General features: G+C 37.1%; 3 protein-coding genes across 3 annotated transcripts; 2 read left to right on the top strand and 1 right to left on the bottom strand.

Annotated features, from left to right (window-relative positions):
* The first annotated feature begins 4,519 nt into the window (after positions 1–4,519).
* On the top strand, positions 4,520–5,728 carry LOC149935198 (uncharacterized). Its single transcript, XM_090154805.1, has 4 exons — positions 4,520–4,552; positions 4,630–4,800; positions 5,256–5,514; positions 5,628–5,728. The coding sequence occupies exons 1-3, from the start codon at positions 4,520–4,522 to the stop codon at positions 5,355–5,357; spliced, it is 306 nt and encodes a 101-aa protein (XP_090010931.1). The 3' UTR covers positions 5,358–5,514; positions 5,628–5,728.
* Positions 5,729–10,656: 4,928 nt separating this feature from the next.
* On the top strand, positions 10,657–14,076 carry tw (Protein O-mannosyl-transferase 2). Its single transcript, XM_090154436.1, has 16 exons — positions 10,657–10,954; positions 11,019–11,103; positions 11,169–11,273; positions 11,336–11,444; positions 11,581–11,849; positions 11,917–12,023; positions 12,089–12,171; positions 12,231–12,340; positions 12,402–12,529; positions 12,593–12,921; positions 12,984–13,060; positions 13,126–13,197; positions 13,261–13,417; positions 13,478–13,618; positions 13,679–13,790; positions 13,846–14,076. The coding sequence occupies exons 1-16, from the start codon at positions 10,815–10,817 to the stop codon at positions 13,949–13,951; spliced, it is 2,130 nt and encodes a 709-aa protein (XP_090010562.1). The 5' UTR covers positions 10,657–10,814; the 3' UTR covers positions 13,952–14,076.
* Positions 14,028–27,026, bottom strand: Ufd4 (ubiquitin fusion-degradation 4-like). The gene is made up of 32 exons (XM_090154432.1): positions 26,661–27,026; positions 25,911–26,050; positions 25,382–25,844; positions 25,038–25,310; positions 24,917–24,975; positions 24,545–24,828; positions 23,813–24,480; positions 23,145–23,324; positions 22,856–23,090; positions 22,621–22,796; positions 22,227–22,535; positions 22,028–22,165; positions 21,866–21,966; positions 21,694–21,802; positions 21,351–21,628; positions 21,144–21,287; positions 20,810–21,081; positions 20,497–20,745; positions 20,260–20,424; positions 19,992–20,200; positions 19,438–19,924; positions 19,204–19,371; positions 18,883–19,086; positions 18,535–18,809; positions 18,093–18,469; positions 17,736–18,016; positions 17,456–17,669; positions 17,192–17,390; positions 16,309–17,127; positions 16,154–16,247; positions 15,942–16,092; positions 14,028–15,868 (listed from the first exon to the last, which is right to left on the bottom strand). The coding sequence occupies exons 2-32, from the start codon at positions 26,048–26,050 to the stop codon at positions 15,586–15,588; spliced, it is 8,004 nt and encodes a 2,667-aa protein (XP_090010558.1). The 5' UTR covers positions 26,661–27,026; the 3' UTR covers positions 14,028–15,585.
* Positions 27,027–27,066: the final 40 nt, after the last annotated feature.

The following is a 27,066-nucleotide window of genomic DNA, read 5'->3' as shown; positions in this document are numbered from 1 at the left end:
GAGGACATCGATTCTTACGTAGCGTCACAAGACTCCATCGTTGGCACACGAAGTCATCAGTCGACGCCTTTGAAGGACTTAGAATCTAACGACCTGAGTGATGGTTTATTGGCGCCATTGTCCATTCCCGATACTCCGAAGAGAACTGTAACTTTTAACGCGCCAATTAAAAGAAAGTCGTCTACGCCAATTGAAAAGGCAAAAATAGCTGACGGCCTAAAAACTGATGGAACCGAAAGACGGACAAGTCAAAAAAGAAAGATACCAGATGAGGGAAAATGCGTCCGTGAAGACGTAAGACCAGCGAAGCGCTCGAGTAAGACTAACTCTGCTCACGATGTGGGAGAGTTGAGCCTTAACGATCATTGGGTTTGTTCTCCGGAATGTCGCCAAAGTCTTGAAAGTGAAGAATTTTCTACTCTCAAACCCGGTGAATACATTGAAGATGCTATCCTGAATCAGTATATGAAATACTTAATTCGCAACAGCAAATTTTGCGATAGCGCTTTGTTTATAGATTCGTGTTTATACTCGTTGGCCGCGAGTTTAGAAAGTAACTTCGGGAATGTAGAACGATTCCTTGAAGACGAAAAGGGTGACCAAGAATATATCTTTGTCCTAATCACGACAAATATCTTTGGAGGATCTCATTGGTTGCTTGGTATTATTGTTAAATACGAGAAAGCAATTGCCATTTTGGACTCGCTCCCGACTGATAATCTTCAGTTACCGGAGAACGAAGGAAAACGGGAAATATTGATTCATTGTCGCCATACCCTTGAGAAAATAGCCAAATGCGCTTTTCCCGAACACACGGGTAATTGGAAATACCGGTATCCTACTCAAGTCCCTATCCAACCGAACGGTTACGATTGCGGACTATACGTTGTGGCCAATCTCTATTGCGTATTAAATGACGTCGTGTACCCAAACACTTTACGCCCGAAATATAGCTACGTTGATAGCGAAAAGGGAAGAAATTGGCTCCATCACATGATGCTATTGACGACTGAAAATATTCCGCTTGTATCTGGACGTAGCGAGAAAAAGGTCGAACCCAGTTTTAAAAATAAACCTATCCTTTTGGCTATTGAGAACGAGGATCGTAAAAAGGTTGTCTTAAATATGATTAGCGCTGTCGGATTCAATTAAGAACGCGTAACGGAGATACGAAGCGCCAAATTTGACTTTTCAGACGCTGAAACAGTGATACATTTGGAATCAGATATTCGAGACGCTTTCGCGTATGAGGGAAAGCATTATTTGCCTCAAGATTTATTGGATATCTTGGAAAATCGTAATCACAGAGATTTATTGTGGGCCCGAGAACAATATAACCATTGGTATAACACCGGAAGTCGATGGCCCGTGGTATCTAATCCAACGGGCAAAGAATTACTGCAATTAAGCCCAGTCCAAACTGATGATGAGAGATCGTTAAAAAACAAAAATAAGCATGGGTTAGCGGGTATTTTCAGCCTTCGTAAACATCAAATAGTGTTGAAAGACCGAATTAATCTCCACATCGAAAATGAGCGGAGAAAAAATCCTCAACTTTCACGGACCCAAGATTTCGCGTTATTAGATCTTACAACCAATGAAATGGAGGAGCTTAGGTTCTTCGATGTGAATGTCAAAGATTTGATTGATAGCGGAAAAGAGAAAGTTGATCTAATCGAGAAATGCTCCAACACGGAAATAGCTCAAGGCCATTCTATAAAGAATATTGAAAGCGCGCCACTCGAGAGAATCGAAGCTTCAGTAGGAAAAGAAATGACGATAGAAGTAATAAAGAACTTCGATGGTCGTCTGGAAAACGTTCCCTTTGAAACAGTTTCCAAAACCGATTACGAAAGCGAAACGTTTAAATGCTTGAAAGACGGAGCGTGGATATCATCGATTCTGATAAACTTATCAATGCCAGTCCTAATTCGAAAGCTCAAAAAGACGGATAACGTCTTGCCATTATTTACAACCTTGTACGAAAACGTTTACAAGGAGCTTTTCGTAGATCAGAGTTCTTCCAATTTCCTCCAGCGTGTAGCCGGTTACCTTCGTATTAACCAAGGCTTTAATAAAGATATAATTGCCACCGTAATTCCAGACAAACCATTCGAGAAACAGATGCGTATGTTACTGGGACTCGTCCATTTCAAAAGCAAGAAGATTTACATTTTAGACCCATTGGGCGACTATTCTCCTACGGATTTGCACTTCCGAACCCTTCGTACGATAGTACACATGCGCTATCAGACTGCGAATCTACCATTTGAGCCGGAAGAATGGAAGTGCATTAAGATACAGATTGCGAGAAGCAGCCTAATGGATACGACTGCGCTTTATACGGACAACTCTACCTTTATTGCATCCTAACGGGCCAAAAAACCCGAAACCTAAAGATAAGTAGCTCGCAAGGTCGCAAATGGTTGTATTTGTTGGCAAAGGAATACAGTAACAAAAAAGACTACGCCAATAAGACGCGATCGTTATCAAAGAGTAAATGTCTGCCCGATGTCGACTCTCGAGTCGATTAGAAAAGGCTCGAACTTGATGTGCTCCGTAGTACAAAGCGATACCGATTTTGAAATAAGCGGGTAGCTCAACGCTACAAATACACAGGCATGGGACACTCGCGAATTAGACGCGACATGTACCGGTAGTTTTCCCGATCGCCAAGTGTTCTGCGTTTCTTGTCGTAGATGGTTTCACGTTAAGTCCGAAGGTTTAAAAGAATATAAAATTTTCAAAACGTATTACGTTTGCAAGAAATGCCAAAAATTAATAGAATAGCCCGAGAGAAAGTAAGATCGAATATTTATATAAAAAACATTCAAACCTATATTTTCAGGAAAATGTTCCTTGAATATAAATTCGCCATAAAATTGATTCATCGCCAATAAGGCCAAACTACTAAAGCTTCAAGTTTCCCCTTTAAAGTGACCAAATGGAAACTTGGTTCCCCAGCGTCCCAATATATTTAGCGTCGCCCATAAAATTTAAACGCCACTAAAGATATGGCACAAATATATCCGACTATAAACAATTGAGAAGTCTAATTTTTGGTAACAATATTGCTAAGGAGTTGAATGTTTCTAACAGTGGCGTAGCGTGGGCCATTGTCGCCCGTGGCGGAATCATAATTCCAAGGAGGATAGGAAGAGAGGCGAAGTAGAAGGGATGAACGCGCCAAAATCATCCTTGTAAAAAGGGGCAATTTTAACGCCCTCCTAATGGGGGCGCCCGGGGCGGTCCGCCCCCCCCCCTCGCTACGCCACTGATTTCTAAAAACGCGATAAAACAAGCCAGACGAAGATACTATAATCGTTATATGAAAGACGAGGCTTCTTTGGGGAGATACATCTGAGGTTGGATTACGTTCTCAAATAGAAAATGCAATAGTACCGCGTAAGGTGGAAATTTCAAGCAGTGTAAATTCCATTCTATGTTCGAGCAATCTCGTTAACGTAACCGACGAGAACAAAGTGCTAAATGTTTCTTATCCAGCAAACGAAATTCCCTATAAAATACCTTTAACCAAATTAAGTAGGAAATATGTTAAACCAGAAATCCCCAGTAAGAAGCTTAACCCATTTAATTGTATATGTCATGAATCTTCTGTAGGACGTGACTGCGCTGAGTGCACGATATGCAAAAACGTATATCACGTGGATTGTATGCATTTACCGAACGCGAAAAACGAAAGATCAAAAACTCAATGTTTACTTTGTCAAAATGTAATTCGGAGGGGAGTAGTGAACATGTTTAAAAACTGTTGGCTATCTTCTACTCTTCAAGCCACTATGGAGGTGAATTTAACTCCGCTAGAAAATATCCACAATGAAGCTTTCAAAAGTTTCTTGTCTGAGATTTGGTGCAAAACGCCAAAATTTTAATCGGTTCTCTCAAATATCTGAGTGGTAAATATACGGATCGGGAGCTGGATATTTGATCATAATATTTAGACTAAAACGTTAAAGGGTCTGTCTAATGAAAAAAAAAAACACAAAATTCCCCCTGAATTTGAAATGAAGTTTTAATAATAATAAAAAGCTGGGCTAATACCATTATACCACCACAGGCCCAAGTCAGCTAGCGACCTTTTAAGGTGACCAGGTTAAACAGTTTTGGAGGTTGGTGGCAAGCCCTTCATTCTACGCGAGCCAAAAGCTCCCATACACTTACTACAAATTTTGATAGAAAGGGGAAACCGAAATAATCGGCGGAAACCCCTTTAACGAGTGGGGAGAGAACTTGCATACTCAATCCGGAAGGAGTTGTTCGGAGTTTTCACCCACAAGCTGGGATCGAACCACGCTGCGAGGCGAAAGTGCTAACCACTCCGCCACCCCACAATTTATGAGCTGGTAATCAACTTCTAAATTTCAGTTTCGAGACATCCCCTCAGATATATGATCAAAGACGACTACACATAAATTTAGGATCCTCCGATGTAACGACGCATGCGCGTGAAAATATTTATTTTATTACTTTTAGTTCAGGTTTCTGGTTATAATTCACAATGGACGAAGAGGGTTCAGTTGACTTAGAGATCGTTAGTTATAATTTTCGTTTTTCTTCAATTTGTAAGAAGTTTATTATTAACACTTTAACTTTATTTTTCTGGTTTAGATAAACGATCCGGAATACACCGTTCCGATTCTCGATGGCTTTGTAATCCATAACACGGATTGGATCACGCAACCAGCAGATGCCGAGGCGAAGAAAAGGGAATCTCTTTTCTATGAGCTTCAATTGACTCTTAAAAAGAGCATGGCTTATATGAAAGCCACATACCCACAAGTTTGTTTAAAAATTAAATACGTTATAGTCAATAAACAGGAAAAAAGGTGGTAAAGGCCAGGTCAGGTGTCAGATATGCTGCGTCATTAACAGAAGAGTAGAGACGGGGGGGGGGGGATAAAAACCGTATGGTCAACGGCCATCAAAGTTGGCAGTTGTGATTTTTCCAGTTCTAATTTGGTTATTCCAGGTTCCAAAAGAGGGGTGGAGGACGCGATGTTATGGAATTCCTTGTTTACGGGAACATTTTAACCATTCTAGAATACTAAATTTAATTTTCTACACCTTCCAAATCGACTGGGATAATCTATCAATACGCTTTTTTTCCCAAAATGATTCTCGGGTTCCTAACGATTTGGTGACCTCGAGATTTATATGCCCACCTGACTAAAACGACGACAGTCCGCCCCTGTGTATAAGTTATAACAGTATCACACAAACCTTTTTTTTTTCAGCTGCAAAATGATGATCAAAAGTGTTGGGTGCAGGAAATGTACAGCGATCTAAAAAAAAAAACAAGACATTCTAGTGGCGCAGAGGCGCAAGAATATTATTAACAACTTAAGTATACAAGGCCAGCCTCTTTCACAAGCTGCGAAGCAAGCACTGCTTACATCGACATACCCCCCCCCCCTGGCTGTCCACCTCTTTGGACCCACACTAGACACGGCCCTTCAGCAAATGTCCACGGATGTGTCAAGGGTTCAATTGCTCGTAAGAAATTATATCTGTCAGAAGACTCTAATCATTCCCTCCAAATAGCAATAGACTTCTACTTCTATTTAAAAATTACTGGAGGCTCGTTTAAAATATCTTTATTATTACAGACACATCATCTGGTCCAAAGAGGAGGAAGGAGAGGAGGTCGCGGAGGTCGTCGTGGTCGTGGTCGGGGTGAAAGCTCACATAGACGCGGACCAGGAGCCGGGTGGACTCATAACCCATATTAATAATATCATTAATATTCCTGTTAATTAAATATCTTTTTTTTAATAAAATTTGTATTACTTGGAAATATTTATTCGCATTTTGAAGAATACTCGTTTTTGGAGGGCGAATTTACAAATACAAAACTATGTAGCCATTCATGTTCACCTCCCCACATATACGCCTAACACGTTTTTATTTACTTCTGATAAGACGCTTATTTCCTACTCTCTACCTAAGATTCCAAAGCCCTCGTAGTAGAAAACCAACTACCTGCAGTGTTCGTCTTGTTGGTTTTGTTCTTTCTAATGGTAATTTTAAATTACTCACAAAGGAGAGTACCTGAGGTGTTTATTGTTCAAAGTCGAACGTAATGTAGACCTATATGATATATCAAATTTTCATTCGATTTGCAATGGCAACCGAACATGCTTTTGTCAGAACGTTACAAAGTTCTACTAAAAATCCCAGAGGGTTGAGACCCAAATAGATGGAAACTACTCCCCCGCCCTAAAGGTCAATTGCAATTAACAATTATACTAAACTTCTATAGCTCGATCGTTCCATTAGATTTAGGTGTAAGTTATTTAGAAAATAGAACATAGATCAACCCTCAATTTTCGTAATTAACCAAATTAATAGAATTGTTAACCTCAAAATGAGTATAAAGTTAATCGCCAAATTGTTTGCTAAAACGTGCGATAACTGGTTTTAAACTTAACTAGCGCCAATTACCTTTAGCTTCTATTAAGTCTGGTGGAAAAAAGGTGAAATTAGTTGATACAACATAAATATGGTGCTTTAAACTCCCTTTAAGATTATATATAAGTTAAGGACCAAATAGATCTATTTGCCATTTGGACAAACATATCCGCCATAGGCCGCAAAGCCTTTTGACTACTTCATCATTAAATGACACCCACTCATCTTAAAAAAACTAAGGATAAATGTGTTTTACCAAGAATTTTTTATTTCCTAGAATGACCATGTCCCTAATGCCTATGGAGGTTACGTGATTATGCCTTAGCTGCGTCTGAAAATCCGAAAAAGAATAAATCAAGGAATAGCATTGCGTTTGGTTCAATGTTCTAAGAAATCCTCTAAAGTTCATTATTTTACTTTACTTCACTATGAGCCTCGAATACACGTAGAAACCGTCTCAAGTAATACGAGGTCTAGTTCCCTTCGAAAAGATATTGAAAAATAATTCAAATAAACCGCTACAGGTATCGAATAATTTATACGTTCGTGGAGACCATGTCGCCATCTAGAGGCGTGGAAAAACGCATAAACCACAAAATCCTACGAAAAATTCGTTAAAATCAATGGACAATATTTTTAAAACGGAACTACCACGAAATATACCCCTCTTCACGCTCTTCGTGACGGCCTAAAAATAATTCCGGTATTCAAAAGGGAAGTAGCTTAAAAACGATAGAATAAATGTGAAGCACGAAAAAAACGCTGAGACGCCATATTCCCTACCCAAAAGGAATTAGAATAAATAGAATAATTTCGCTATAACGTTTAAACCGGTGGAGGGAAATTAATGAAACTATCACGAAATATACCCCTCTTCACGCTCTTCGTGACGGCGTAAAAATAATTCCGGTATTCGAATGGAAAGAATAGAAAACGTGATAGAATAAGTTTCAATAGCTAAATAACGCGTTGACGACAAAAAGCATACCGAAAACGCGTTAGAATAAATAGAATAATTTGGCTATAACGTTTAAACCTATGGAGGGAAATGAACGAAACTACCACGAAATATACCCCTCTTCACGCTCTTCGTGACGGCGTAAAAATAATTCCGGTATTCGAATGGAAAGTATAGAAAACGTGATAGAATAAGTTTCAATAGCTAAATAACGCGTTGACGACAAAAAGCATACCGAAAACGCGTTAGAATAAATAGAATAATTTGGCTATAACATTTAAACCTGTGGAGGGAAATTAACGAAACTACCACGAAATATACCCCTCTTCACGCTCTTCGTGACGGCCTAAAAATAATTCCGGTATTCAAAAGGGAAGTAGCTTAAAAACGATAGAATAAATGTGAAGCACGAAAAAAACGCTGAGACGCCATATTCCCTACCCAAAAGGAATTAGAATAAATAGAATAATTTCGCTATAACGTTTAAACCTGTGGAGGGAAATTAACGAAACTACCACGAAATATACCCCTCTTCACGGTCTTCGTGACGGCCTAAAAATAATTCCGGTATTCAAAAGGGAAGTAGCTTTAAATGATAGAATAAATGTGAAGCACGAAAAAACGCTGATACGCCATATTTCCTACCCAAAAGGAATTAGAATAAATAGAATAATTTCGCTATAACGTTTAAACCGGTGGAGGGAAATTAATGAAACTATCACGAAATATACCCCTCTTCACGCTCTTCGTGACGGCGTTAAAATAATTCCGGTATTCGAATGGAAAGAATAGAAAACGTGATAGAATAAGTTTCAATAGCTAAATAACGCGTTGACGACAAAAAGCATACCGAAAACGCGTTAGAATAAATAGAATAATTTGGCTATAACGTTTAAACCTGTGGAGGGAAATTAACGAAACTACCACGAAATATACCCCTCTTCACGCTCTTCGTGACGGCCTAAAAATAATTCCGGTATTCAAAAGGGAAGTAGCTTAAAAACGATAGAATAAATGTGAAGCACGAAAAAAACGCTGAGACGCCATATTCCCTACCCAAAAGGAATTAGAATAAATAGAATAATTTCGCTATAACGTTTAAACCTGTGGAGGGAAATTAACGAAACTACCACGAAATATACCCCTCTTCACGGTCTTCGTGACGGCCTAAAAATAATTCCGGTATTCAAAAGGGAAGTAGCTTTAAATGATAGAATAAATGTGAAGCACGAAAAAACGCTGATACGCCATATTTCCTACCCAAAAGGAATTAGAATAAATAGAATAATTTCGCTATAACGTTTAAACCGGTGGAGGGAAATTTATGAAACTATCACGAAATATACCCCTCTTCACGCTCTTCGTGACGGCGTTAAAATAATTCCGGTATTCGAATGGAAAGAATAGAAAACGTGATAGAATAAGTTTCAATAGCTAAATAACGCGTTGACGACAAAAAGCATACCGAAAACGCGTTAGAATAAATAGAATAATTTGGCTATAACGTTTAAACCTGTGGAGGGAAATTAACGAAACTACCACGAAATATACCCCTCTTCACGCTCTTCGTGACGGCCTAAAAATAATTCCGGTATTCAAAAGGGAAGTAGCTTAAAAACGATAGAATAAATGTGAAGCACGAAAAAAACGCTGAGACGCCATATTCCCTACCCAAAAGGAATTAGAATAAATAGAATAATTTCGCTATAACGTTTAAACCTGTGGAGGGAAATTAACGAAACTACCACGAAATATACCCCTCTTCACGGTCTTCGTGACGGCCTAAAAATAATTCCGGTATTCAAAAGGGAAGTAGCTTTAAATGATAGAATAAATGTGAAGCACGAAAAAACGCTGATACGCCATATTTCCTACCCAAAAGGAATTAGAATAAATAGAATAATTTCGCTATAACGTTTAAACCGGTGGAGGGAAATTTATGAAACTATCACGAAATATACCCCTCTTCACGCTCTTCGTGACGGCGTTAAAATAATTCCGGTATTCGAATGGAAAGAATAGAAAACGTGATAGAATAAGTTTCAATAGCTAAATAACGCGTTGACGACAAAAAGCATACCGAAAACGCGTTAGAATAAATAGAATAATTTGGCTATAACGTTTAAACCTGTGGAGGGAAATTAACGAAACTACCACGAAATATACCCCTCTTCGCGGTCTTCGTGACGGCCTAAAAATAATTCCGGTATTCAAAAGGGAAGTAGCTTTAAATGATAGAATAAATGTGAAGCACGAAAAAACGCTGATACGCCATATTTCCTACCCAAAAGGAATTAGAATAAATAGAATAATTTCGCTATAACGTTTAAACCTGTGGAGGGAAATTAACGAAACTACCACGAAATATACCCCTCTTCACGCTCTTCGTGACGGCCTAAAAATAATTCCGGTATTCAAAAGGGAAGTAGCTTTAAATGATAGAATAAATGTGAAGCACGAAAAAAACGCTGATACGCCATATTTCCTACCCAAAAGGAATTAGAATAAATAGAATAATTTGGCTATAAGGTTTAAACCTGTGGAGGGAAATTAACGAAACTACCACGAAATATACCCCTCTTCGCGGTCTTCGTGATGGAGCAAAAATAATTCCGGTATTCAAAACGGAAGTAAGGAAAACGTGATAGAATAAGTTTCAATGGCTAAACAACGCGTTGACGACAAAAAGCCTACCGAAAATGCGTTAGAATAAATAGAATAAATTCGCTATATTTTTAAAACCATTCCGTGGACATTAACATTTTTTACTAGAATAAATAAATTAGTTATTATTATAATTCTCATTATTAATATTATTATTATAGGACTTCAAATAAAATTAAATTAGTCTTGATTCCCTTGCTATTAGGTTCGAATAAATTATAATTGTCTAGATTCCCTTGCCTTAGAATAAACTCTAAAATTAGTTTTAATTCACGTGATATAAACACAAAGAAATGGCCTAGATTACAATAATTAAACGACGAAATCGAATGCAAATATTTTATTTACCTTTATGACAATGCATGTTATTTAGCTTTATTTGTATAACACGTATTTAATAATTTCGAAAGTTGGTTTTAGTTTAATCATAATCATGGTTTAATAATTAATTTCGTAGCTAGCAGGCAAAAAGAATGGTCATTCTCGCATTTAGAATAAATAGAATAAGTATCGTCCTACCTGGCACACTCAGCATCTCCAGCATATCGGTTTTATTCTATTTATTCTATTTATTCTATTCATTCTTTTTAGGCAGGCCCTGAGTGGGGTCTTTGGGTTCTCTTAAGCTTTCCCCCCCTTGAAAATTATGTCATTGACCCTGGCAACCCCCATCATTTTCTCATGGTTTTTGAATTTTAAAACTAATATCTTACGCGTGTCACATTTGACATTAGTAGTTATTAAACATTAAAAGAATATAATTATGAAAACTAAACAAGTAACTAGTAAACAAACGTTGGACACTGGTCAGAAAGATATAAAATGGTATATCGTTTTTTCTTCAATATGTTTATTAACCTTTATTACAAGATATTATAAAATTGACCAACCTGACCAAGTATGGTGAGTCTATGAAAACCAAAAACACCTTGCAAATATACTCATTAACGTTTAATTGTAAAAATAGCTGGGATGAAACACATTTTGGGAAGATGGGTAGCTGGTACATAAACCACACTTTCTTTTTTGACGTTCATCCGCCTTTGGGAAAAGTATGAAAAATATATTATGTGGTTGGTGGCTTTAATATATTTTTATAATAAACACCATGATACAGATGCTTATAGGTTTGTCTGGACATCTGACTGGTTACAATGGTAGTTTTGCCTTTAACAAACCTGGTGATAAGTTTGGAGATCATCCATATGTTGGCATGAGAGTTGTAGGTTCCAAATTTAAATACAATATACTTTTTGTAGTATTAAGGCTATTTGGTTTTCTTAGTTTTGCGTCACACTTGGTGGACTCATTGTACCCTTCTCATTTCTGATTGTATGGGAAATGACTAAAAGTTTAATAGCAGCTGGATTAGGTTCTACCTTCATAATTTTTGGTATGAACCATGTAATATAAATAATAAATATAAGCATAAGTATATAATATTGTTATAGACTTATACATGTATTACACTTATATTATAGACTTAGGATATAAGCCACAGAAAATTTAAATATTTTTCTACACTTTAGATGTTGGAGTGTTAACATTGTCAAGGTACATCTTGTTGGATCCAATTTTGATGTTTTTCATAATTGGTTCAGTTCTTGGAATGGTGAAATTTCAAAGTCACCGACTAGCCCCTTTTCAGCTACGTTGGTGGTTTTGGTTATCCTGGACAGGGGTTTTTTTGGCATGTGCTATAAGTGTCAAATTTGTAGGCCTTTTTGTAGTTCTCCTAGTTGGATTACATACTTGCACTGATCTATGGAACCTCCTGGGGAATCTTGATCTTCCAATTGTGAGTTCTGCCATCAAAAAGAAGAAAACGTCCTAGTTTAATCCATTATTCAAAAAAATAATTTCAGGTACAAGTTTTTAAACATTTTGCTGCACGTGCAGCTTGCCTTATAATATTACCAATATGTCTATACACTATCTTCTTCTATATTCACTTGAAAGTGCTGTATAAAAGGTATCAGCAATACAATTACAGTTTATAATCAGATTACCATATTCCAACTAGACTTATAATTTCAGTGGATCAGGAGATGGTTTTTTCAGTTCCGCATTTCAGTCTCAACTACAGGGAAACTCTTTATACCAGGCTGTTATGCCCAGAGGTAAAAGACACACACTATCAAACCAAAGAATTACACTTTAAAATAAATATTTTATACAGAATTGGCATATGGCGCCATAGTTACTTTAAAAAACCATCGTACTGGCGGCGGATATTTGCATTCCCATTGGCACCTTTATCCCGAAGGAGTTGGGGCCAAACAGCAACAAGTGATTAAAATTTAGTCTATGTGAAATAATCCATTATGCTCTAATACCTCCCTTTAATTAGGTAACAACCTATTCCCATAAAGATGAAAATAATAAATGGTTGTTAAAGAAATTTGATACACAACCTAAACCGCATGACCCAGTTGAATTAGTAAGAAATGGAGATCTGATAAGATTACAGCATATTGTGTTAGTTACATATAACATTTAACGTTTATGTTTTGTCTAATTTGTAACTTTAAACCATATTAGAACTTCACGTAACTTACACAGTCATAGAGAAGTAGCTCCTATAACAAAACGCCATTTTCAAATAACTTGTTATGGTGAGAATGGCACTGGGGATGCGAATGACGTTTGGAAAGTTGAACTTATTTCGGGGAACAAAGGTGCTGATCCTGATGTTGTAACTACAGTAAGTAGCAAATTTCGCCTAGTTCATTACTTAACTGGATGTGCCTTGCACTCTCACTCAAAGCAACTTCCAAAATGGGGATACGAACAAATGGAAGTTACTTGCAACCCTAACATCAGAGATAAAAATAATCTCTGGAATATAGAGGACAACAGTTTTCCTAAATGTAATACAAATATGATAATTTGAACAAATAATTGTCATTCGACTAATTCGGTTTATACTTAGTGCCAAATGTCAGTTTTGATGTTTATGCGCCTAGCTTTTTGGAAAAGTTTTTAGAATCTCACGCAGTCATGCTTCAGGTATGAAGCGTAAATACTAAATAGACAATCCTTCAAAATATAAAAACTTGTTCCAATTTTACTAGGGTAATGCTGGTCTAAAACCAAAAGAAGGTGAAGTGACTTCCAGACCATGGCAATGGCCAGTCAATTATAGGGTATCAGTATTTCATATAAATATCTCTTAAACTTTATAAGACAATATTATCTCTGTAAAATAGGGTCAATTTTTTTCTGGCCATCAATACCGAATATACCTGTTGGGAAACCCAATAATTTGGTGGGCAAATTTGGCAATATTGTCATTATACTTGGGTCTTCACATTTACATCGCTGTTAATCGACAAAGGGGCAATGCTTTTTCCCCAGATACTGAGGGTAAATGATTAATGATTAAATATTATGAAGTTATAATAATGCTAGTTTTGTTAATTTTAGCTCAAAACAAAGTTCTAACCAATACCTGCGGTTGGTTGTTTATAAGCTGGTCCCTACATTATTGGCCATTTTACATTATGGGTCGAATATTGTATTTTCATCATTACTTCCCTGCATTACTCTTTAGTTCCATGCTATCTGGTAAAAAATTTAAACAGTCCATCAAAAATGTTCGGCTCATCAATTATTTTATCAATGTAGGTGTTATTTTGGATTATCTGGTTAAAGTTATACCCAAATTCCTTCCTCCATCCATTGGAAATTCAGTTTTTCATTGGTTGCTTGGCGGTACAGTATCCATTATTTTATACAGGTGAGTTGTAAAAAGGATACTTTTAACAATGTATTAAAATATTTTACATTTACAGTTTTTACTTATTCTATCCTCTAACTTATGGCATGGAAGGATCATCCAGTAATTTTGAGAATAGTACAATGTACGGTCTAAAATGGTTAGACTCGTGGGAATTTTAGGCAATACGCAAGTGGAATATAAGGGTTTAGGTTAAATATTAATGAGTTTACTACTTTTCAGTATTTATTTAACACCTTTGATTTTGTACAATTTAAAGAAAAGAATAAATGGTGTTTGTTCATTACTTTTTCTCCGCGTTTAAGTTGAAAGAACTAAATATTTTCACATTTTTAATTGGTCACGCCTTTTTAATTCTCTTTGAATAATTCGCAGAGAATTAGCAAGAATTTTTACTCAAAAGCAGCATTACTTGTATAATAATTTCTATATTTACCAGAACTAGAATTATTTGCAGGTAGTTCACAATAAGATGCCAATTATAAAAAAACTACCATTATTTGGAGTAAAAACTTGCGAAACCAAAGTAATATCATATAATTTCACTAATGTGCAAAGAAATAGGGAAACACATTTTAAGAATGTACCTTAAATTAAATCAAACATCTGTGCAATAGGTTGTATGATATTTTTTAAAACTTTCCCCTTTTTATCTATTTCACTGTTCATAACTTCAGGCACTTTTTCCATTTGAAGGTTTTAATTTTTTTAGAGCGCGGATAAAAGCTTTTAGATAATTATATACAACCCTCCAATCAAGCTTAATTTTCTCTCTCTACACAAAACTTTGTTAATTGTTAAAATAAATAGTCAATTTCAACTATTAGTATATAGTTTAGGATCAATTATAATTATGATAAACCACCTATTATATATTTCACACATTTCCGAGTTACTATTTTTTCACATATTATGATTTATTCTATTATAACGTCCAAAATTAGCAAGAATCTTTCTTGATTCGTCCAATCGCCTTAAAATTCTATTCCTATATAAATTTATAGCTTACTAAAATTATCATCCAACTACTGAAGAAATATATAAATATAAATTATATAAAAGGTATAGAGGTAATGTAATATCTCGAGAAGAAAAAGGAAAAGCAAATGAACATATCGCAGTTATTTGAACTAGAAGTACCAATGTTGGAAAGTCTAAATTTCCATTAACGAATTAGGTGATAAGATGAAATTGAAGAATAAGGCTATGCCTAGAGAGAGAGAAAGAGACAGAGGTTTTAATTCCCAAAGTGCAGCGTGATTAACAATTTTTAAGGATTGCAATTTTTTGCATGAGTACCACACTGACCACTGTGACCAGATATACAAACTTCTCAAATATAATATTTACTGCTATTTGCTATATTTATTTGTTTGAAAAGAGTGATTTTTTGAATAATTATTCCCTTCACCTTAATTCAATAATTTAAATAAAATTTCTGCCAAAATAGATCAATTTTGGATATTCCACCACGAACCTCTTTTGTTTATTTTCAAACAAATATGCTTGTTAGGGAATTTTTAGTTAATGATCATTCTACATATCCACGCTGGACACAATTTAATTTTTTTTCCTTTTTAAAAGGAATACTCTACATTTCCATGCTGCAGAAAGGTCATATCTTTTCAAATAAAACAAGTGACTTGATAATTTTCTAAAACATACACAAACCCTAGGTCTACATAACAATCGCTCTTAATTAATTTATACTCTTTTTACTCACCATAATTTTTCTTTACCAGTGGGCACAGTCATTCAATTTTGTTTACTTCTAATCAAAGGATTTTTTCCAGAATTAATTCAAGTGAAATCCTTTCTCCTTGGTGGCAGCTAAAAGTCTTTCTCTAAGCAGTTCTTCAGAGCTATACTCTGGCAGTTTCAGATAATGCGCACATGTATTAACGGATGGGAAACTTCCATCTGAACCATCCACTTTGCGCACAACTGTTAATCGCGGGTGTAGGTTTGCTAATCCCCCTGGTGGCAAAGATGAGCAACCAGTGGCAAACTGCAGGAAATTTTTTCGTTCTTCACCATTCATGTTGACTAACACATTGACAAATCTTTGAAATCCAGGGCTAAATGCAAATCAAATAGTATTAATTAATAAATATTTGAATGGCTCTACTATGAAGGCATTTATAAAATTACCTGTCTCTAGTATATCCTAATTTTGGTTCTGTATAAGCTAGAATGTCTTCTCGCGTCCATGTTGGACTTTGATCACCACAGAGCATTAAACGTACTTCTTCGGGACTAAAAGCACCCAGTTTCTCCATTGGAAATACTTGATTAAAGCCCTCTGTTAATCAATACAGAAATGTTAAATTTGCACTATTTTTCAAACAAATGAGGAAAAGAACCTTTGAAAGCTTCCATTTGACGACAAATTCCTTTGTATAGGCAAAATTCATAGACTAGTGACACGTAATCTTCAACATTATCAAGAGAGACCTCCTAAAATGAAATCACAATTTAATGAAATGAAATGGTGATTTGTTTTGCCATTATTAAATACCTCATCTTCTCCATTGGGGTGAAGATCATAAGCGGCAAAACCATAAACCTTCGAGGAAGGAAAAAATTGAAAAGTTAAACCAAGATCTTCAACTCTAACCGGCATGCCAGGAGAGGTTTGACCACTATGAAACGGAATTGTCAGATTTTTCAGTTGATTAGATCTATCTTCTTTCGTGAGTGAACGATCACTTAAAATGCGTTGCTTCTGAACAATTAGTTCTCTTAATTGATGCAAAAACTTGGCTTGATGAGGATTGATGTCAAGGAAATCTCCATGGTCTAATATAGCTTTAAACCACGATCCTTGTTCAATAACTTCTTTCTGATCTTCAGATCCACAAGAAGAGGCATTTTTTTCCTTATTTTTCAAACTTTTCGCATCAAAAAGGTCACTTTCCACAATGGAAGATTTCCTTTTAGTATGATTTAATGGCAATTTGTCCTCAAGAGTTTTTTTAGGGACATCTCCATTGCAAATGAGTTTCAAAAACGGGCGTGAAAGAGGCAGATCTACTAGTCTATTATCTTGGAGAGCTTTTGCCAGAAATACACCCAAGAAATAAAAATATCTAACTACTCTATCAGTAGTAACACTTTCCTGCGGAAGAGGTGCGGGGAAAAGGCCGCAACTGGCATGTATGTAGTACCCGGGAGGCTTGCTTCCTTCACCTTTGTCAACTTCATGTTTAGTAGGAGGATGAATGTCATCGTCGCAAAGCCACAACCCCAAATCACGTTTTTGCAGCTCAGCAGCTACTAAAGCGTAAAATTCAAGTGTTGGGCCAAGACCCGTACCCTCTTCACCCATAAATTCTACCTAAAAGGTTAACATCCCTTAAAACACACTCAGTAGAAAAATGGAAATTAATAAAATATCTTACTTCTAAAATACTTTTCCTAGGAGCATGAATTTTCATAACTTGAATCGCCCAATCTAAAATAGTGTCACCTCTTGGAACTTTAACTCTTTCATGTTTAAGACGGCCCACTCTAAATTCGTGGGGATCATCCCTACGTGGAGACGGACCCCTATTCCTTTCCATTGAAGCATCACGCTGGTTTTGAAGCCAGACTATTGACCTATTCAAAGACAAAAAATTTAGAACCAACTACTTGTCAATTATAATATTAGGGCGGATACTTGCCTAGAAGCTCCAAATGCTGTACATGAGAAATAAAGTTGTCTAGTTTCGAAAGGAAAAAGCATGGAGCATGTATAGGTCATATATTCACACCATTCTGGTTGCGAAGAAGAAGATAAACTTAGAGGATCTTGGATTTGCTGTTGAAGCTTATTTGTAATTTTCTTGCTAATAAATTCTTCAGATTGCACATTAAATTCAATTTCCGGCGGATAGCCTTAATTAAAGAAAAGTTCCTGAATCCTTTGGGAATGCTTAAAAAAAATTAATTTAAGGTCTTTACCCGCAAAGTTAACTTGTTGTTGCTGTTGCGATGACTCTTTACAAAGTGCGTAGATTAGCCTCAGAACTTGTAAAAGGGTTTCAGGCGTGCACCCTGTTGAGATAGATGGTAGCAATGGAGTATTTAAGTTTGATTTTGGACTCTGGGTTATGGGCTGAGTAGTTGGTGATTCTGGACTTTCATTGTTGATGCTAAGACTGCTTCCGCCTGATAATGGAACAGTTTCCCTAACTTTGGGAGGAGGAAAAATTGTATCTTCTTTCACTTGCCTATAAATTATTCTGAAAAATGGTTAGAAAACTTCAATACTACTCAAAAAAAGAAAATAAGTCAACGTGTTGTGGAGAGTGTTCTTACGTATATGTAGGCTCCCACACTCTTCTAATTTTGTCTTGACTACTTCCTATTTGAGATGCTTGTATAAGTTTCTGCACAGCTCGGAAAATGGTCCAGTTAGGATTTGCAAGATCAATTTCCAAATCGGCAACTCCACTCAAATTCGGGCCTTTCAAAGTTAGCAACAGTCTAGGCTGGCCAGATGTTGGTTTCGCGTCTTGCCCTCTAGAGTTTTCAGTTCCTGGAGCAGGAATTTCCAAGTCTGTAGTCTGATTAACATTCGTGCGGCCAGGTCTTGGGTCAAATGCGGGTATAAGGGCAGAAAATTGACGTTTCAGGACAAACTCATCATCCCAGCTTCGTCTTTTGCCATTTCGAACTTCAAAACCTTCTTCCTCCTGCGAAAAAATCAATTAATATGTATAAGTACTGTACAATACAAAGGAAAAAAATTAAATCGCACCAAAACATCTTCGTAATCATCATCATCCTCATTTTCATCATCATCTTCATTTTCATCATCATCCGGATCCGGCAATTCATCTTCATCATCCAAATCAGCCAAGAGAGTGGTGGCTCTACAGCTATCTAGGAAATCAGGTTCACTGTCACTAGAGGTTGAAGTGAGACTCATAGTGAGGCCTTGACCAAAAACAGAGCTTCCAATTCCTCCTCCATGATGTTGATGATGTAAATGATGGTGATGCAAATGATGTCCACCACCGACTCCACCTCCTGCTAAATGAGAATAATTGTTATTTCAATGCCTCTGGGGCATTTTTTCATCAAATCAGATAGCAAATTTATTAACCCGAAGAATTATGTCCTCCAGTAGTACCCATTGCAGAACTACTGCTGCTAGTACCTAATGTGGAGGCTGTCGTTGTGGCTGTAAGACTAGGATAGCTACGAGCTGTGCTTAACAAACCACCAGAAGTAGCCAAATGAGAGAGAGTGGCAGCTCCGGGACTCGACTCATTCACCACTGGCAACTCAAGCAGATCAGCCAGAATTTCTAACCATAAACAAAAGTAGATAGAAGTGAGAGATAGAATAGAAAGAAAAGAGGTGAATACAAACACCAGCCCTAAAGCATATTCCAACATCCCCATACTAATAATTTGAATATTACCTGGAAAATTTGAAGACAAGGCTAATCGCATTAAGCTGCTAACATTATTCGAGCCCCTCGAAAAGATTGAGCTTCCAGAAACATTATTGCTGGTAGCATTACTTCCTGAGCCAGTGGTTCTTCTTCTAGCAACAGCGGCAAACGTTTCCAATAAGCTCACAGTTGAATCTTGAGTAAAACACCATTATAAATATGAAAATTAAAAAGGGACTTTGTAAAAATAATATATCCCACCTCTTGCATTTGTGTCTCCAATATTGGAATTCATGGAAAGATTAGGAACGCTAACACTCATTGAACCGGGTGAGCCTTGCGACCTTGACTGAGAAACGTTAGAATTATGTTGATTAATGTTGCTTGAGTTAGTACTCTCCAGAAGGGTGACTCTTTTAGTGGTAGGTGCATTGGGACTGCTTGATACGCTGTTCACTGATCCACCCAAAGAGCTAGCAGCGTGGGTGGAAGTAGGAGTGCTTTGATTGGAAGTGGCATCTTCGGGCTCTTCTTCCCTCGTTGGTGAAAGTCCAATGGTATTGTTCATGGAAGATGAACTTTCTCTCGGAGCGTGCACCACAACAGCTTGACCAAGCATGGCTTCCCTGTGTCCTATGGAAACTACCACAGAAGACACGTCAGATTCAGATGATGATGCCGCAGCGACTATGGCTGCTTCTGCATTTGCCCTAGTTAGGACATTTTCAGCAACAGCTTCAGCCGCTTGCTATATTATGTAAAAAAACAAAATTATGATATACATATTTGAACCATTTCAAGCGTTAAGTATTTACCTTAACAGATGAAAGATTTTCAGCTGAAGCAGCTTGATCTAAAAGTAAGCCACTAGCCATAGCACTAGCCTTAGAAGCCGATATATTGTCTAAAAGACTTGAAGTGGAACTACTCTTGCGACTGGTCAGCACACTCGTGCTACTACTTGGAACACTGCCTTTAGCAGAGGCCGAGTCTGTCATGGTGGTTTTTGCAACTTTAATGGCCGCTATAAACGAGTCATTGTTAATTTAAAAAATATATCAAAAAACTTAAAAAGTTATATACCTAATGTTTTCTGACTTCCTGAAAGACTTATGGACGATGATGTGGTATTACCTACGGTGTTTGATTCTGGATCATAATTCGATGAAAGTTTTAAATCAAACTTTCCTTCAGCTCCCATACGGTAAGAGTTAGAGCTTCCATGGTCCCAAGTAACATCGATCCAGCCTATGAAAAACCACATTTTACCTCCGATAACTTAATGTTTCAGGTTAGTTCTTAAAGAAAAAATTACACTACCATTATGTAATTCTCCAGTAACAGTTCCCTCTCCAGCAGGATTGCCATCTTGATCTCTCCATTTCCAATCTGGTCCTCTTTGAACACGAGCACCAACTACCATGGCTTTTAGCTGTTGACTTTTAATCTGTCGCCTTTGTTTGCGTAAGTTGGCTTCAGCTTCTTTCGCAGCCTTACCCAAATCATCGCAGACACCAGTTACAGATCCGTAAATTTCAAAGCCAGACAGAGACAAATAATGAGTTTGACCTGAAAGGCGTAATAACAAAAGGTCAATAAGGTATTTTAACTGATATTATTTATGAAAAAGTACCAGATGCATTTTTCCCAGTCTGCTGAAGGCGGACGTGTCTCCAGCCTTGCGTCTCCTCTTTAGGCGGTTGAAGATGCCAAGATGCGGTGGAGCCAGGTTCATTCAAAGAACAGTCATCAGTGTGAGTGTACAAAGTTGTCCAGGATACTCCATCCTTAGAGACTTGAAACAGCCAATTTCTCAAGGCTGACCTTCCATAGCCCCTCGCGTGTCTTAAAGTGTAACAACTTGGAATGACCCACAGACCTAAGTCAATAGCAAACCAGGCAGTTCTGTAAAAGATTGATAAATTTAATATACCTGCATTCTAGTGTAGACAAATAAAAAAAATTACTTGTCATCATTAGTATGGCAGTTTAGAGCTGATGTTTCTCGACTTAGAATATCTTCTAGTCTTCCGTATGGCAAATTTCTTCCCTCCGATGAAGTGACTACAACTAAACCAACTTGAGCTGGATTTACCCATTCGCAGACAGTTCTGTTTATTTGAAAAAAATGTAAAAACAAATGTGCAAATAATAATTTCCTAAAAGAATCTTACTTTGCATTAGTTCCTATCCAGTAAATAATTCCATTTTCATCAAAGTCTCTTTGATGTACAAAATTCACTTTTATGTCTGGTTCCTTTAACTTCTTCACAAATACAAAAGTGCTTCTCTCGTAGTCATACCACTGTTTCGCAACCATCTTGACTAGATACCTTTCCAACTGACCAACAGCAGTCAATGGCTCCATTTTTAAGCCCCTGCCAGAACGGTCAATCAAGGCAACTTCGCCGGGGGCTCGTTCTAAACGAAACCTCAACCGCCGAGTTAATATCTGAAAATAAAGGTAATCATTTATTAGTACTGAGACCAAAATATGATAAAAGAGAGACGCCTTACTTGTAATCCATACCCTGAGCCAGGAGTATCATAAAGGTAAACGGGTAATTTTTCTATGGACTCCAACACTGAAACCAATTTTTTTACTAGTGCTGAACAAGGGGATACCCTAAAGTAGTTTTTTAGAATAATGTTAATCTCAGGAGTAATACACCACGAAGAAAAAACTTACGGGTCATTTTCATATTTTGGTTGAAAACAAGACTTAAAAATTGCTAAACGTTCCTTTAAGTACTTATCCGCTTTTGCAGGACCACGATTCATATCTTCACTCTACACATTACGGGAAAAATTGTCATTACATAGTGACTAAAGTTGGTTTTAAGAATCTTACATTTTTCCCAAGAAGCCTAAGCAGTGCTTGAACTAAACCGCTGCTATGTAATTCGTAAGCTGAAAGAGCCAGTTCCTCTTGTAAAAGCAATGATAATTCTTCGAGAGCTCCTTGAAGAATTCTGCGCCATTCTGTAGGCTGTTGATTGAGAAAATATTTCAACATAGGCATCTCATTTGAAATATTAAAGTTTACTTACCTCTTGGCAATTGGACACTTGCTTTTGACAAGACCATTCAATTCTAACAACAATATTGCAAAGTTTAGAAACTGTTCCCCTAGGTTGGGCTTGAGCACTTTTGAAGTGAGACTCATAGATTTCCCTAGCTTGAGATTTGACTTTTTGCTTAAGTATTTCCAATTTGGAACGGAGCCTTCGTCCTTTACGACCAGTCCAGCCAGCCGCAAACTCAGATCCCAATGAAGTTTCTGCTGTAAATGAATGTTTCGTTCCGCGATTTGACTCAAAAATAAACCCTGGCAAGTCCTCTTTCAAAACAGTAGCCTGCTGTAATGTTTAATAAAAATACATCAATCAGGCAAAAGAATGATAAAATAAAAAAAACAGTTCATTTCTAGGCTAATATATGCACCTGCTGTCCGTCAGAGTTGTGAATGCAAATTTCACCTTGCCGTCTGCAAGTTAAAGACCAATTTCCAACAACTAGCCTCGTGGGGCCTGGTAAGCTTAGCAAGGGTTGACTAGGAACACCACTCCTCACTTGGTTCCTGGCTCTTTGCAATTTTTCTAGGAACTCTCCCCGGTTTTCTATTATGTCACAAAAATTAAGTACAGCTATATTTCAGCAGGATAAAGATAAGTTTTACCAGAGCTATCAGACCCTCCTTCAGGACTTCCACTAGAATACATGGTTGCTAATTTTCCATCAAGAATGAACCTAAACCAGCCATTACTGCCATTGGATAATTCCAAAGCAGCCGCATCACTCCAAAGGTAGAGACAATCTCTACCTCTGACTACGTTCCAGTCTTTCCAGTGATAAGGTTTGCCTGTCAAGATCTCTTTGGCTTCAGCTTCCACAGGAATGTCCTCATCTTCCTCCTACAAATAACACGTTATTAGGCGCTATAGGTTATTGGTACATAATAAACTTACATTTCCATCCTCTTTACAAGATTTTATCCTAGTGTCATCATCTAGATCAATAGGTCCTGCTAAAGCCTGAACTTTACTAAAAACACCGAGTCTAGCACAATGGTCAAGGAATACTGATGAACATTTGCTCATTAGATCTTGAGTCATTTGTAGAACAATTAAGTAACCATCATCATCATCCTATATAAAATATTTTCATACTTAAAAAATATTTTGTATCAATTTGTGAAAAAAATTTCCCAAAAAAGTAGGAAATAGGATAGAAAGTTGAAAATGTGCGAGAGTGCCCATTTGGCAGTCACAACCCCAAACAAAGTAATGATATTTTCTGTTTATGTATTACGAAACCATTTCTTGGTAAAGAAAGTATGAACTAGAACTGCATTAGAAATTTAAGGACAACCACTCTAAAACAATTTCAAGGCTAATTACAGTGGTGATGCAAGTTTAGGTTGCAGAGCACTCTATCCTAAATTTTAAATAACTAATTTGTGACAGTGCAGCTTTCTCTTTACTCTACTCTGCCAAAAGAAACCTTGAACCTGGGCCAATAAAAATTTTCTCTGCTAGTCATTTATTTTGGTACATCCACAGACAAATACATACACGTGCATTACTCAAAAATAAACTACTTTTTCAAAGAAAGCAAATAGAAAAAATATAATCACCTCGTTGTCTAAGACACTGGCAACAACTTCCACAAGCTGTGATGAGAAATTGGGAACACCGGAATCAGACGAGCTCAGCTCGGATAACAGATGTGATTGAGCATAGTGGATCATTTTACGAATCAGATTCAAGCTAGATTTTCGAACTGAGCGAACCATCGTATGTTGAAAGGTTTGACAGAATGTAGGCAATAGTCTTCTTAAATAAAGAGGGGCCATTTCTGGATCTCCTTTGGGCTCTGAAGGTTCTTCTTCAGAGGTGCTTGATCCAGCTGTAGATGCATTCGCCCCATTCCCAGCAGACTCTGAACTTTTCTTTTCACTTGTTCTCGCTGTACTTGTCTCCCCAACTGGGCACATCCATTCACCCGGAGATTGTAGAATAGCGGCAACTTCCCTGTGTCCTTCATCATTCCTTTCTCTAGCTTTATCTAATGGAGTTTTCCCATCTTCGTCTCTCAGATCTGGATTAGCTCCGTGCCGAAGTAAAACCTTTGCTACACCTGGTCTTCCAAAACAAGCTGCGTAATGAAGCGAGGATGACCTTTGACCCTTATTCACATCAGCACCTCTATCACATAGGAACTCCACCATTTCTTGGGTACCAAAAGCAGACGCCCAATTGAGCAATGTTTGTCCAACATCGTCCATAAAATTTACTTCAATCCCTTTATACAAATGATAAGTTAAAATGAAAAGTTGCAAATGGCGTAAAGCAAAATATCTCGTTACCTCCTGAATCAATGGCATCTATCAAAGCATCTGTATCTTTACTACGTATACAGTCTATTAACTGCCTATGGGTTCTTTCACCAGCACTGTCTAATCTCCTCAAAGATGGAAGCCTGGATGCAACCCCGACACCAGCTAATCCACTACCAACTACGCTAGCTGGACCAGCTGACGAAACAAGACCACTAGCCACTCCCGAAGGTCCAGATTTTGGAAGTGCTTTGCGCCCTTCAAACAGCAGGACCAAAAGCAAATCAACCAGGCGCATAGTATCCAAAACACATCTAGTGGGCAAAAGGAAAAAACGCTTTCAGTAAGTAAACACAGTAATGTGTTGTACAATACCTTAGCCTAGCAGATTATTATTATTACCTTTCATCTCCTTGAAGCGCAGATTCTATTGCATCAGGAAGTTCAGATCTAAGCAAGTCCTATAAATAATAAAGGATTAATTAGAAGTCACAATATGAGTTGGGAAAACCAATTTTTTTACGTGAGTAATGCTTGGAGAGCCTCTGCATAAAGTTGATAATAAGCTAATGGTGGTAGAAACACTAGAAGATGATTTTGAAGCATCAGGATTTGCTGTTGAGCCACTAGATGGTGTCCCAGTAGTTACTGTGGGAATGAAAGGGTTTCCTGCAGTAGAAAGCCTGGCTAATAGCTGAGTCGTAAGACCATGCTCAGCTAACGGAGCTGGATCTATTCCTCGTCTAGTAAATCTATCAGCCAATGAAGCAAAACACCTGAGAGCACCGTCAGAGACCTAAAAAACCAATATAGCAATAAAAGTCAACTACATTCAATTAACACCATTTCTGATTACGCAAAACATACATGAGTATCTTCATGTTTAAGTAGTAAAGATAGGGCTTCAACACAACTAGGCAAGCAGCCATCTTGTGGCTCCATTTTCCCACATAACCTCGAAACAACTGCCATCGCTGAATGTAAAGTATCCTTGTGAACTAAAGAGCCATTATCTCTGATGAATGAGAGTACGCAGCTTAATCCCCCAGCTTCAAAAACAGCTCCAGCTTCTCGGGTGCAAATTAATTCCAGAACTTTGATACATTGCTCAGCTAAGTCCTTGCTCGTTCTTGATGAAACATCAGCCACTACTAATCTATTGCACATGGCTTTTATTGCTCCTTCTACCGCAACAATTCTACGGGTGCATTCAGCAGAAACATCCAAATAATAGGTGATGGCCCTGGCTGTTACTTCCAAAACATTATCTGGAGCGCAATCGTCCAAAAATATTCGACACAAAGCGGGTAAAAATGTGCGTGGAGGACAGCTAAAATATTAAGTAATTAGAAATTATAACCAATCACTTGAAAATTCTATGAATTATGATATTCACCTTTCGAAACATCTGTCAACATTGTCTGACATAAGAAGCAACATGCAAAGTTGCTCCAACGCAATTAATTGCATGTCTCTTTCATCACCCTGGCCCATATTTAGCCACTCCAACAGGGTTTCAGGATCAACGTCTGCCATCTGAAGAAAATAGAATAGAAAAATATAATTTGGCTAGTTAAACAATTGATAAAACTAAGCTTTTTTGTAAAAATACACAATATTCAATAAAATAAAAGGGTTATCCTTTTTTAAATATAATACTGATAATAGTTTATCATGGTAATAATAAGAATATTTATAAATATGATAATTTTCCAAGGTCAAGTTTAAAATAATTTCATTTAGGGAATAGAAGTTAAATTATAATACAAATAATTAGATATTAAAAATATTTCAATGACTTACAAGTGTAATATAAACTGCAATGGTTTCAAATGAATGAGATAAGCTTTATTAGATTATGAATCGATGACTGGCTTAGCTAAATTTCATACGAAGTAGTTTCAAATTATTGAAACACGAATGAGCCTACTTTCTTTAGATAGATAAAACCTTAATCATTCAGATTTGATAAGCCACTTGATAATTCATTCAACTTAGATTTATAATGGTCTCAATCCCACGCATATAATGAATGTACAAACAAAAGCATCACACAACAATCCTTAGCAAATTACAACCATGATTTCATCATAAGTATTTAAAACCATTTAAAAAGTCATACATATAAGGCACTACAATACATTACCTTAAGGCTTCTTACTCGGTGCTTATCTTTTAGCGCTTTTTAGATGTAGAGATTATGGTCAAAAATCTGTAGACAAGAAAAAAAGAGACCAAAGCCTTAGGCATAAGCCTAGGCTGGCTCGCCAAATTCCTACTTTGGAAGAAGCCAAGTTTGGAATTTCGATTTCCTCCTCGAATTATGAAAACTAGGTTAATTATTTAAAACGCTTAAGATTATTTACTGAAGTTTATCACTTTTAATTCCTCATTTCTCTAATTTGTGGAATAATCGAAATAGCTTAAATCCAACTAAGTTAAATTAAAACAAAGGACAAAACTTATGCAACAAACAAGAACGGCTCCAACGCGCCACTTCAGTACTGCTCTACACTGTTCTAGAGGAAAAAACAATGATGGCGCACGCAGGA

The sequence above is a fragment of the Leiobunum rupestre genome, chromosome 7 (genome assembly GCF_980474605.1).
Source record: "Leiobunum rupestre chromosome 7, qqLeiRupe1.1.hap1, whole genome shotgun sequence".
NCBI classification, from domain to species: domain Eukaryota; kingdom Metazoa; phylum Arthropoda; class Arachnida; order Opiliones; family Sclerosomatidae; genus Leiobunum; species Leiobunum rupestre.
Note: the sequence above shows the minus strand (reverse complement) of the source record. Positions and strands in the feature narration are given on the sequence as shown.

Coding starts and splice junctions, on each gene's coding strand:
- Ufd4 (XM_090154432.1), bottom strand. CDS start 26,050: ATGGCAGACGTTGATCCTGAAACCCTGTTGGAGTGGCTAAATATGGGC. Junction 21,803..21,865: donor CCAAAATATGAAAATGACCC/GTAAGTTTTTTC, acceptor AAACTACTTTAG/GGTATCCCCTTGTTCAGCAC. Junction 16,093..16,153: donor TCAAATGGAAGCTTTCAAAG/GTTCTTTTCCTC, acceptor ATTGATTAACAG/AGGGCTTTAATCAAGTATTT.
- tw (XM_090154436.1), top strand. CDS start 10,815: ATGAAAACTAAACAAGTAACTAGTAAACAAACGTTGGACACTGGTCAG. Junction 11,274..11,335: donor CATATGTTGGCATGAGAGTT/GTAGGTTCCAAA, acceptor TGGTTTTCTTAG/TTTTGCGTCACACTTGGTGG. Junction 12,530..12,592: donor ATAAGATTACAGCATATTGT/GTTAGTTACATA, acceptor AAACCATATTAG/AACTTCACGTAACTTACACA.
- LOC149935198 (XM_090154805.1), top strand. CDS start 4,520: ATGGACGAAGAGGGTTCAGTTGACTTAGAGATC. Junction 4,553..4,629: donor GTTCAGTTGACTTAGAGATC/GTTAGTTATAAT, acceptor TTTCTGGTTTAG/ATAAACGATCCGGAATACAC. Junction 4,801..5,255: donor TGAAAGCCACATACCCACAA/GTTTGTTTAAAA, acceptor TTTTTTTTTCAG/CTGCAAAATGATGATCAAAA.